We start from the raw sequence: 11,695 nt of genomic DNA on the forward strand, positions 1-11,695 counted from the left end.
TCTCTTCCTCCTGTCCATCTTCCCCAGCTCCCTTACACTGTGTCATAAACGTTATGCAAGCATGGAGCTGGATTCCTGACACCAACCCAGAGGAAACGTCAGATTTCATCAGGAGAAAAATAACCCTGAAAACCTCAAATCTAAATCATAAAACTTTTGGCAGGAAATTGCAGGCAAAAAAAATTCAGCCAAAAATGAAAATTGTTCAATCTGAAAATACAAAATAATGTTGGTTGAAAAGCACTAAAACCTGGGAAAGTTTTGGCTACAAACTGCTACAAAGGGAACAACTATTGGCCTAAATGTGAATAATTTTTGACCTAAACCCAGAAATGTTTTGAGCCCAAATTCTCAAAACAGAAACAATTTTCAGCAAAAAACAGGTGGAAAAGGTGGTGTTTGGGGCTGAAATCTGAACAAGCTTTTGGCTAAGACCTGCCAAAACCAAACCGATTTCAAACCAAAAAGAGTCAAATGAAGAGAATGTGGCCAAAAACTGCTGAAAAAAATTTAAATTGGCTGGGGGGGGGGGGGGGGGGCATTTGACCAAAATGGAAAAATCTGTAGGAAAGCAGATCCCTGCTGTGAAAATGTTTGAGTTGAAAAACCTGATTTTCCATTAAAAAAAAAAAAAAGCAAGTTGTGATGGGAAATTTCCTCGCAGCTCCTCGTGGAAGTGCCAGGGGGCTGTTGGCCCCTCACTGACATGTGGCACAGCGTGGGGTGGGGGGGGTCAGCCCTCCCCCAGTACCAAAAGAAAGGGGAAGGGTCAAAGAGAAACCAGGATCCTGAGACTGAGAGGCCCCAGGGCCAATGGGGAGAGACCTGCACTCCAGGTCAGCCCGATTGACAGGGCAGCAGGCCAGTGCGGGAGTCAGGAGCCCAGAGCCCATCCTCTGTGTGAGCTGGGGCTCGCCGAGCCAGGGCAGGGCAGAGTTAAGGGGAGAGCAGCAGCCCGAGCTGGGCTGGTGGCAGAGGAAGAGGAGCTGGGGCAGCACAGACCAGCCGCGCCGAGGCGGAGCCAGGCCCAGCTGCAGGGGGGGAGCCGCGGGTGCGAAGCCCGAACAGCAGGACACGGCCCAGCCCCATGTGACACCAATGCCTCATGCGGCGAGCGGCTGGGGAGAGCCGGGGGGCCTGGGCAGAGGGCCCAGCGCAGGGAGATTTCGCCAGGCACGAGGGCTTCCAGGACGGACTTGGAGTGGGACGTGACCCCGACGTTGGGGCCGACGCTGGGGAGAAGGGTCCTGCCCCCTAGCGCCTGAGGGCCTGTGGGCCCCGCCAGAGCAGGGTCTGACCCACGGTGTCATTGTGGCGCGGCGGGAGGCCTGGGACGGCTGAGAGACAAACTGTGAACGTCTCTCATGACCCAGAGACGGCTGGTTGTGCTGTCCCTGGCCCACAGGGCGGGGTCATAGAAGATTAGGGAGGGAAGAGCCCGTGATACAGGCTCTCTGGGAACATCCCCTTCGTATTGCCCCAGATCCCACGGGACAGCCCCACAACTCCGTGACTTCAACACCCTGTTCCTGCCTCCAGCACGTCTCTTTCCTACCGTGGCTCCTTCGGCCGGTCCCAAAGCGTTCGCACCCCGCGGGAAGCTGAACTGACGTTCTCCGGGGCTGTGTCGCTCCCAGCCTCTGCTGCCTGATTTCCCCACTCGGGTCTTTCTGAGCCTAAGCTTCAGGCTTGGAAGGGCTTCCATATGAGGTGAAATGAAACGGGTTAGGGCTCTTCAGCCTGGCAAAGAGACGACTCTGGGGAGATGCCACAGAGGGCTAGAAAATCATGCCATGGGGTGGGGAAAGTGACAAGACAAATAATATTTCCCCTGTCCCACACCACCAGAACAAGGGGTCACCCAATGAAATGGACAGGAAGTAGGTTTCATGCAACCAAGAGGATGTACTTTTTCCCCCACAATGTACAGTTAACCTGTGGAACTCATTGCCAGGGGATGTGGGGATGGGCAAAAGTATATGGGGGTTCAAAAAAGAATTAGATCAGTTCCTGGAGGATAGGGCCATCAATGGCTATCAGCCAAGATGGTCAGGGACGCCACCCCATGTTCTGGGTGTCCCTAAATCTCTGATGGTCAGAAGCCAGAAGGGACAGACAGGGGTGGGTTTCTCCACATTTGCCTTGTTGAATGCACTGCCCCTGAAGTTCTGGGCATGCCGCCGTCAGAGACAGGACACTGGACTAGCTGTGGCCTCTCATGTTCTTACTGGGCTTCTTGACAGCACCACCCACGAGAATCACATTTTTCCCCATTGAAATAAATAAATAAAATTGCAGACAGTGTGCTCTCCAGTGTGTTTTATTCAGTGCTGCAACGTCAAGGGAATGTGAGTCCACCCGGGAGCCAAGAACCGCTGTGGGCGGGAGGGACTAACGCAGGCTGCAGGGTGGATTTCAGTACAGTGTTGCCTTTGCACCAGGTGGAGAATCAGGAGAGAAGCTTCAGCAGGAGGAGCCCAGCGAGGGCTGGGAGGAGGAGCCCGGCTGGTCTCGGAGTCACGCCCGCCGCGCCGGAGGCCACTGTGCATTTGGCTGTGATTAGATCTTCCCCGATCCCTGCGATGGTCCCTGAACCCGTTTGTAACTGGGCGCAGAAGGACTCAGAAACGCAGCCCTTTATGTCCATCTGTGTTGGTCTTTCGCCTGCGTGTGTGGGGGAAAGCAGGCGATTGTCAGGGAAGCAGCTCCACTCCTCCAGCTGGAGTAGGCCACAACTGCCCCCCACCCCTCAGGGCCCCACCAAACTCCCCCCAGCCTCCATCTCCACCTCCGGTCTGGGCCTGGATGGTCTCCCCCTCCTCCTCTGCTCTGATGCAGACTCACTGTGTGTCCTTGAGCCAGCCCCGATCTAGAGCCCACCAATGGCACTCGGATTGGATCCAGCTAGTATTAGCCTCCTCCCCTCCCTCCCCCCCCCCCCAGCAAAGCACTAGCCCGGGGCTGGTGGTAGCTGTGGGATCTCTGAGTAGGGTGGCTTTCTAGTGAGTTACAGCACCATGATGGGACTCTGCAAAAGTAGGTTCCCTTCCCAGTCCTGCTGCAGCCTTCCTGTATGACCTTGGACAAATCATGGCAGTGCTCAGTGCCTCAGTTTTCCCATCTTTAAAATGGGCAGAACAATCCTTCTTTTGCCTCCTTAGATTACAGGCTCTTTGGGGACAGGGACTGTATCTCACAAGGTGTCCTTTAGCATCTGGCAGAAGAGGGGACCCCGAGCTCAGCCAAAGGTCTGTGCACCACCCGGCATAGCAAGCGCTCCCAATACTAAGCCAGTCCCTACCATGGAAAGCTTACAGACTAAACTAGGCTCAGTCAAAGGATGGGAGAAAAACCAGAGGCCCATGGAGGGGAAGACACTGGCCCAAAGTCAGCGCTGGGAACAGAACCCAGGTATCCAGATCTGCAGCTGATACCGTAACTTACCAGACCCCACACAGCATCTCACTTCTGCCCGACTGGGGAAGGGGGGTGAACAAAGGAAAACTAAGCCCAGAATAAATGAACGGAAGTTACCAGTTGTTAGGGTCTGGGTGATGTCGACACATCGGGTCTCGGATCCAGTGCACTGTATGGTCTCTTCACTGCATTGCTGAGAGGACAGAGAGTAGCAGCCCCGGCAGCTCCGGCCATTGGGTTTGGGGTCGGCCGGGGGCACTGGGAAGAAGCGGAACAAACGCAGTCAGCTCGGGGGACGAGCCCCAGGACGGGTCGGGGCTGGGAGAGCAGCTGGGGGCTGCACAGCTCAGCCCCAGGGGCCCCCTCCAGGGGGCGCTGTAGCTCCGGGGACGCCGGGGGCAGGGGAGGGGTTTGCAGCAGGGAGCCCTGGACCCCGCCCCGGGTGGGGCCAGCTGGGTTCACACCTGGTGGAAGCCTAGAGCCCCGCCCACCAAACTCCGCCCACCCAGAGGCTGAGTGTTATTCCAAGGGGCGCCCCCTGCGGGGCGGGAGCACCAGGCCCGGGAAGGTAACGTGGGGCAGGAGGTGCAGGGGATGGGGGAGGAGAGGCAGAGATGGGGAGAGGTACTTGTAACGGTGGTTGTTCTGCAGTCGTCTCCCACGCAGCAGGCGATGTTCGTCCTTGTTGTCATTCCCTTCCCGAAATTCATAGAGACAAGGCCAGCTTTACATTGGCTGGATATCACACACGTCTTGATAATGCTCTGGGTGTTCACTCCCACTGCAAAGGAAGGTGAAGACAGAGATTTATTCCCCTTCCACTCCCACCCCATCGACGCCCTCTTCACAGCGATGGCCTGTGCCATTAGCTTTCCTCTACCTGGGGGAAACTGAGGCACGGGAAGAAGAAGTGACTCACCCGAGGTCTGGCAGGGCTAGAGAAGGTCATATCAACACCTCAATCCAGCATTTAGACCCTCCAGCTCCCCACTCAGCTGCCGCCTAACCCTGGGGACCCCGAATCTCCTGCCTATAAAGTCCTTTCGTTGCCAAATTTTCCACCAGGGGGTACGTGGAGGACTGATGCTATGTGTCCTGCTCACCCCTTAGCTCCGGGTTTGATCCAGGGGACGCCTTCAGAGCACGACCACCAGATCAGGCTTTGCACAAAGCCCAGCCAAGGGCGAATGGGGGGTTGCCCCCCGTGTACCCAGGAGCCCAGTGGGTTGGATGCTCCATGTGGACGTGGGGAAATCAGGTTCCAGGGAATGTTTAATTATTTCATGTTACATGGGGCGGCTTCAACAGGGGAGATGAAGAGACCCTCCCGGGAGGCAAGGGGGTCCGGCACGTTCGTAGCAGGGGAGAGACCTGGGCTGAAGTCCCCAACCCAGAGCTGGGACTAGAACCCAGGAATCCTAGCCCCCCACCCTGTTCTAGGTTTGCCAACTTGGTAGTATTTAAAAAACGGACACTCCAGCAGCCCCATCCCTGCCCTGCCTCTTCCCCTGAGGCCCCGCCCCCATCCACTCCTCTTTCCCCCCCCGGGGCCCCCATTGCTCACTGCTTTTCCCCTCCCTGCAGAGCCGGGGCTGGGAGATGCAGCCCCCCAGTGAAGATAGGAGGCAGCCCCGGCTCTGGGGGTGATGACCCAGCACCCCCCACCTCCCCTGCTCACAGTAGATCTGACTGGATGCTGTCGGGTTCCCTTTTTGACCTGACTTTCCGGTTGAAAACTGGGAACCTGGCCACCCTATCCTGTTCCCGGACCATGGGCGGCAGGTGGACCCCCACTTCAGGGAGCCAAGCCCCATGGCCCCGCCCCTCACATGAGGTCCCGCCCCCCTGGCTGGAGCCCTAAGCCCCTCTGTTCCCTTCCCACATCTGGAGAAGCCCCAGACCGGCCAGAACCCAGACCTGCCCCTCCTCCTGCCCCCCACTGCCAGAGGAGCCCCAGGCTTGACCTAGCCGGCCGACTGACCTGAGCCCCGGCCTGAGCAGCCCGACTTGCACCTTCCCTGGCCTATTATGCCCACCGTCCATGTCCCTGACCCACGTCGGTTAGCAGCCATTTCACCTACCCTGCGTGGCTTCAGTAAAAATGACACCACAAGAGTCTTGCCCAGCGGCGCAGGTCTCTAGGTTCCCCGTGCAGCTCTTTCCTAGGCCAACACAAGTCTCACACTGCAGACAGGCCCCTGGAGAAGGAGAGAGAACATGACCGGTCTAGATTTGTCCCTTCCTTGCCCCCTCACTTTCCCCTGAATTTAACTGACCCCAGCTGGGATCTGGCCTCATCGACTCCAGAGGAGCTCCGGCCGACTGACTGTGGATCAGTTCGAAATGCCTTTTATATCATCTTGAGCTCCTGTCACTGACATTCAGATCTGCTGCCTTTCAGACAAACTCGTGATGAAAATCCGCTTTCACAAATGCCCTTGGTTTCTGGCCAGCTGTGAAGTGGAACAAGTCCCTACATCGTGCTAGTGATTTAAAGAATAAATATTTCCTCCCATTTCCACACTTGCTTCACTCATTGTTTATGAATTCCAGTCCCCTCCTCCTAGACGCTCCCAGCACAGCCCCCCTTATTCTCTTGCTGCTCTTGGGTAACGTTAACTAACAGTAGCACCGGGCAGGTGGCTCTGAACTGTTAGGGTGGAGACGTTAGGAAATCAGCCCCTGTAGGAACAGACCCCACTCACCCGTCGCCAGGAGAGCAGTGAGGATGCAGGCGGCAAGAGAAGCCTCCATGGTGATGGGGAAGCAGGAGATTGGCTCTGGGGTCTCTGATGCAGCCAAATCTCCAGCCAGAGGATTGATCAAAGACCGGCTGAAATGAGATCAGACGAGAGATTGCCCATGCCTGAGCCAGGTAAACAGGTGGATCCTCAGAGCTGTTTGCCACAGTTCTGGGGTAGCCGCATCACTGAGACCTTCCTGGCTGGGACGTTCGCAGCACCCTCCCAGAGCTGTCAGAGACAAACTTCAAATGCTTCTGCTGGAAGGTTGTCCGCGAGGTGACTGTTTCTGGGAATCTACGACGACCACCCACAAGAACCAGAAACAAGAGGGAGACAAAGCAGGCTGCTCCCTACAGTACCACGAGACGACTCAGCCACCTAGTTCTCGGAAGTGGGTTTTTTACCCACGAAAGCTTATGCCCAGATCAATCTGTTAGTCTTTAAGGTGCCACCAGACTCCTCGTTGTTTTTGTGGATACAGACTAACACGGCTGCCCCTCTGATACTTGTTCTCGGCTGGTTCTTTGCAGGCTGCCTCTGGTCCCGCACTCCCCTTCAGAGCCCTCATGACCGCCAGCAGGACCAGGAAACCCCACTCCCCCAACCCATCCACTCTGACAGTGATACCTTGTCGTTACAAACAGTCCTCAATACAAAATGTCCATTAACATTCATCGGGTGGAGGAGTGGGATGGGAGCCAGGACTCCTGGGTTCTGTCTCCAGCTCTGCAAGGTGAGTGGGGGCTAGCGGTTAGAGCAGGGAAGGGGGATGGGAGCCAGGCCTTCTGGGCTCTATCCCTGGCTATGGGAGGGGAGTGGGATCTAGTGGATTAAAGCAGGGTGGCTGAGAGGCAGGACACCCAGGTTCTAGCCCTGGCTGTAGAAGGGGCGTGGGGTCTAATGGTTAGCACACCAACAGCCCAGAGGGGTATCACTTACCAAAGGCTCCTTAGAGTAAAGTTTGCCTGGGGTGAAGTGGATGGCTAATTCTTCAGAGTGGACAAGCTGTACCAGGCTCTGTCCTGTCTCTGTCTCTTTGTGGAAGGGCTCAGTTATGTGCTGTGATATAACATCGAAACTTTAACGGAGGTTTGCCTGGCAGAGTCTGTAAGTTTCTATTCTCTCCGTCAGCCCTGCCCACCCTGTGGGCGTCTGTGCACACTGCCAAATCCTCCTCCATCCTGCCAGGAAATCGAATTAGGGGAATGAGTGATACCAACTCTCCTGGGGTGGCAATAGGGGGTAGCGGGTCACACCAGGGACAGGGCGTCTGGACTCCTGGGTTCCGTCCCTGGTGCCATGTAGATTAAGGGCAGGATTCTTGGGTCCCGCTCCTGTCCTTGGGAGAAGCGGGATCCAGTGGTGAGAGGAGTAGGGGTGGGAGCCAGGACACCTGGGTGCTATAGATGGGGAAACGGGGCACAGCAGAGTAGGGTTGGGGGAGCCTTGGAAATCTGGGTTCCATAAGGCCGTACGGTCTACTGCAGGGGCGGCCAAACATATTGACCCTCCGGAGCCGCATCTGAGGCTCTTCAGACGTTCAAGAGCTGGGGCGCACCTGCCAGGGCTCAGCCCTTTAGCCTTGCAGGGCGGGGGCTCTCGGGGCTTGAGCTGAAATCCCGAAATCCCCCTCCCTGCTGGACAGAAGCCAGAGGTGATGTGGGGTGGGAAGGGCATGTGTCCCCCTCAGAATTTTGCCAGGGTTTTGCTGGCCTTGCTCAGTCGAATGGTGCAACTGGTCTCCCTCCCTGCCCGGGAAAGTCACAGGACCCGTCTCTCCTTTTCATTGTAAACGTTATGACAATATTCCCCCCCCCTCCCCAGATCTCGTGATAACCTCTGCCAAGTTCCTGGTACATTGAAGTGCTGGGCATGGGATTGCAGTGGCGGATTTAGCGTTAGTGGGGCCTTGTGCTCAGCTTCATTTTGGGGGCCCCTCCTTGGGACCCAGCCAAGAACATTCCCTCTTATCTCCCCCTCCCCCGCCCCTGTTTTTCATTCTTTTTTTCTTTATCCTCCTCCTATAAGTCATAGCAAGTAAATGAAAATAAAGTGAGATACCTTGACTGGTTTGTAGTCTACTCCTTTCCCACAGACCCCTTGAAAATCGCTGAGGGTCTCGGTGGGTAACGTAATGATCTTTCCAAATATTGTGTGAATCGCTGGCTAACTATTGTAAAGTGCTTTTGATGCGAGCGCTTTATAAAAAATATATATATATTGGGGTGTGGGGTCTGGCCAGGACTTATAGTGCGGGAGGGGGCTCAGGGCCAGAGGGACAGGGTCTGGGAGGGAGTTAGGGTGCAGGAGCAGGCAGGGGGTTGGGGTGCCGGGTCTGCCCAGGAGTTAGGATGCAGGAGGGGGCTCATAGTTGGGGCCGGGGGTTGGGATGTGGAGCGCGTACCTGGGGCATCTCCCATTTGGCACAAGGGGTGCAGGTAGGAATGTGGAGGGGGGGTGCAGGAGCTCCAGTTGGGTGCTCCGGGTGGGTGGGAGGGAATGGAGGGGTGCAGGACACAGGGAGGGCAGGGGGCTGGGGGGGTGAGGGGATGCAAGAGTCAGGGCAGGGGGCTGGGGGTGTGAGCTGGGGCCGTAGGGGTGCTGCCGGCAAACATCTGTACAGCGGCGGGGGAAGCGCTGGGAGGCGGGGAGGAGAGGGAACGCGGCTGCTCAAGGGAAGAGGCAGGTGGAGGGGGGAGCTTGGCTGCCGGGGGGGGCACGGAGCATGCAGCAGGAGCCCCAGGAGCCGGCAGGACCAAGCTTCTGCCCCCGCAGCTGTGCGGCCCTGGGGCCCCCTGTCACTGGGGGGCCCCGTGCCAGGGCCCCCAGTGTTTCACTGTAAATCCGCCTCTCTGGGGAGGGCTAAAGCTCTGAGGGTGGTTTTGGTCCTTTCCCCACGTTTGGTCCATCGCACTCACCTGCAGCCCCGTTTAAAGCAGAGCGGAACGGGGGGACCCGGGCATGGAGAACAGCCAGGGCCCTGCAATGCAGCCGAGATTCTGCCAGGCCGGGCGTTCCCATCCTCTGCCTAATGACCTTGACAGCAGCGCTGGCTTCCAGCTGGTTGTAATCTGAGCTTTGTCTCTGCATCTTTGGCTTCTGTCCATCAGCCCCCAGCTCCCGCGTACTGTCCTAAATGTTATGCAAGAGGAGAACTGGACTCCCACCCGCAGCCCAGGGGAAACCTCAGTTTCCAGTAAAAAACCAAAAACCATCAAAAAGCTGAAAATCATCAAACTTTTGGTGGGAAATTGCAGGTGAAAAAATTCTGCCCCCAAAAATGAAAATGTGAACAATTTGGGGCCTTAAAATGAATACCTTTCAACCTTAATCCAAATATCTCCCACCCTCTGAACCCCTCGGCCCCGCCCCCCAGCCCAAAGCCCCTTCCTGCACCCCAAACCCCTCATCCCCAGCCCCACCCCAGAGCCTGCACCCCCAGCTGGAGCCCCAGCCTGGTGAAAGTGAGTGAAGGTGACAGAGGGAGGGGATTAGAGTGAGGGGGGGGCTCAGAGAAGGGATTGGGGGCAGGGCAAGGGTGTTTGGTTTTGTGCAGTTAGGAAGCTGGAAGCCCTAGAGGCAAGTACAACAAGCTAGAACCGAGCAGAGAGAAGATGTATCAGGGGCTAAGAGAGCAACGGACCAGCAGGCAGCAGAAGCTAAGAAACCCTCTGTTATTTATGTCCCACGGGAGCAGAAGTTCCCGCAGTTCGGGGGCTTCCCGACTAAACCAGGAGATGCTACGGTGGAGGAGTGGGTCAAGTCTGTGAAGGCGGCTACGCGCGCGCTAAGAGGACCTGAAGAAGATCATGTGGACTTCGTAGAGGAACATGTCAAGGACCAGACCAAGGCCACGGTACAGTTCTGAATTATGCAAACTCTCTGGCATAGCCAAAAAGCCGAACAACACCCTGTCGCCTGCCAGGAAACACTCATGCCACCACTGTTTCACCGGACAACGCGTGGCATGGTCCCGACACTCTGGCCTGAAAAGCTGCAGGCCTGGCAGGAACATCTCCCTGAGCCAGGGTTGGCCTGCAACAGACATGTCCATTCATCGAAGGGTCATGCTCCTTTTTATCTCAGTCAGGAGAGATCCCAGGTTACCATTCGCTATTCTGGACAGGGAGGGCCCTGAGGCGGATGAGGTGTTTGGGTCAAAGGTCACCATGACGGGCTGGAGATAGCTCATAAATAGCAATGAGAATGTACAGCACCTAGCACAGTGGGGGCCGAGACTGGGTGCCTGGGTGCTACTGTAATACACCTAATAAATAGCAATCACAATATACAGCACCTAGCACTGGTGGGGGTCCTAGGTCTGACAATAACAATCAGATATTTGAACTCACTCCCGTCTGGCAGAGGCTGAGTGGCAGGTGCTTTATCAGACGGCTGCTTCTGTCTCTTTCAGGGGAGCAGGCCTCCTGGGCGTGCCATTACTAAGGAGGAAATTCAACCTGTGACCATTGGGTCCCTAAGCACAACCTGGAACTAGAGGGTCTCTGATTCAAGAGCAACCCTGCAGTCCCCGACTCATAAACCTCTGCCACGATGCACCCACTCGCGGGGGCTGAAGACGCTCGCTGGCTCAGACAGGGGTCCAGCTCTGGGCTAGGAGAATGCCCCGGGAACCTGAAAGCAAAGCCCAACCAGCCGTGGTTAGGCCGGTTTTTTTTGTACAGCCGGGGACTGAGGAAGAGACAGGGGCAGGCCCTGGACTGGGTGGAAATCAGATCGCTGAGGTGGATCGAGAGCCAAGGAAGGGCCGTGTTCAGAACCCTAGGGCTGGAAGGGCCCTTGAGGGGTCATCTAGTCCAGTCCCCTGCACTCAGGCTGGCCCTAAATATAGAAGAGCTGCATGGGGGATCATGTGCCCCCCCCAATTGCTGCTTGGCCTGGTGGGGCAGGCTCTGTCCTCCTCCACTGCCCCTGCCCCTGCCCCTGCCCCTGGCAGCCAGGCCCGGGCAGCCCACAGCGGGAGAAGGACAGAGCCCCCTCCCCTCTCTGGTGGGGCAGGGAGAGCCTGGCGGTCCAAGGCTGGGCTCAGGGCAGCGGCAGGGGGTCACTGGGCAGAGGAGACATGTGGGGTGGTCACACGTCCTCCCCTTTAGATTGTGCCCCCCTCCCGGTATGGGGAGGCCTGAGTCGTCTCTGGCTGAGGGAGTCCAGGCTTAGCCGGTTTGGCCGGGGGACATCAGAAGACGATCCAGAAAACAGGGTGTTTTAACACCGTTCGGTCAGAGGCGGCTGGAAGACCCAAAGCGAGATGGCTGGACGACACACAGAAGGATCTGATTAACCGCAGAGCTGCTACAAGGCAGACTGAAACGGAGAACTGGGGTGACCCCGTGCGTCTGACCGTGATGCAGGCTCTCTGGGAACATCCCCTTCTTATAGCCAGGCCCCCGGCTGCCATGGGAGACCCCCACGCCTCCGCTACTTCAAGACTGGGTCCCTGGGTCCAGCACGTCTCTTTCCTACCATGGCTCCTTCGGCCGGTCCCAAAGCGTTTGCACCCCCGTTGGAGGCTG

General features: G+C 57.0%; 1 protein-coding gene across 2 annotated transcripts; it reads right to left on the minus strand.

The window, feature by feature from the left end:
• Nucleotides 1–2,310: 2,310 nt before the first annotated feature.
• LOC140902476 (phospholipase A2 inhibitor gamma subunit B) lies at nucleotides 2,311–9,201 on the minus strand. Of its 2 annotated transcripts, XM_073322586.1 has the most exons (7): nucleotides 9,080–9,201; nucleotides 7,101–7,220; nucleotides 6,123–6,250; nucleotides 5,499–5,615; nucleotides 4,046–4,198; nucleotides 3,535–3,675; nucleotides 2,311–2,664 (listed from the first exon to the last, which is right to left on the minus strand). In XM_073322586.1, exons 3-7 carry the CDS (start codon nucleotides 6,169–6,171, stop codon nucleotides 2,450–2,452), a joined length of 675 nt encoding a protein of 224 aa, XP_073178687.1. In that variant the 5' UTR covers nucleotides 6,172–6,250; nucleotides 7,101–7,220; nucleotides 9,080–9,201; the 3' UTR covers nucleotides 2,311–2,449. The 2 variants fall into 2 exon arrangements, with proteins under 2 accessions (XP_073178687.1, XP_073178688.1); XM_073322587.1 differs by lacking the exon at nucleotides 7,101–7,220.
• Nucleotides 9,202–11,695: the final 2,494 nt, after the last annotated feature.

Source organism: Lepidochelys kempii, chromosome 24 (genome assembly GCF_965140285.1).
Source record: "Lepidochelys kempii isolate rLepKem1 chromosome 24, rLepKem1.hap1, whole genome shotgun sequence".
In the NCBI taxonomy this organism is placed as follows: Eukaryota; Metazoa; Chordata; order Testudines; family Cheloniidae; genus Lepidochelys; species Lepidochelys kempii.

What these genes read in the sequence shown, in the direction of transcription:
- LOC140902476 (XM_073322587.1), bottom strand. Translation starts at nt 6,171, where the DNA reads ATGGAGGCTTCTCTTGCCGCCTGCATCCTCACTGCTCTCCTGGCGACG. An exon ending in TTTTACTGAAGCCACGCAGG is followed by an intron (nt 4,199 to 5,498) that starts GTAGGTGAAATG and finishes CTTCCTTTGCAG; the next exon opens with TGGGAGTGAACACCCAGAGC. An exon ending in CAGAACAACCACCGTTACAA is followed by an intron (nt 3,676 to 4,045) that starts GTACCTCTCCCC and finishes GCTTCTTCCCAG; the next exon opens with TGCCCCCGGCCGACCCCAAA.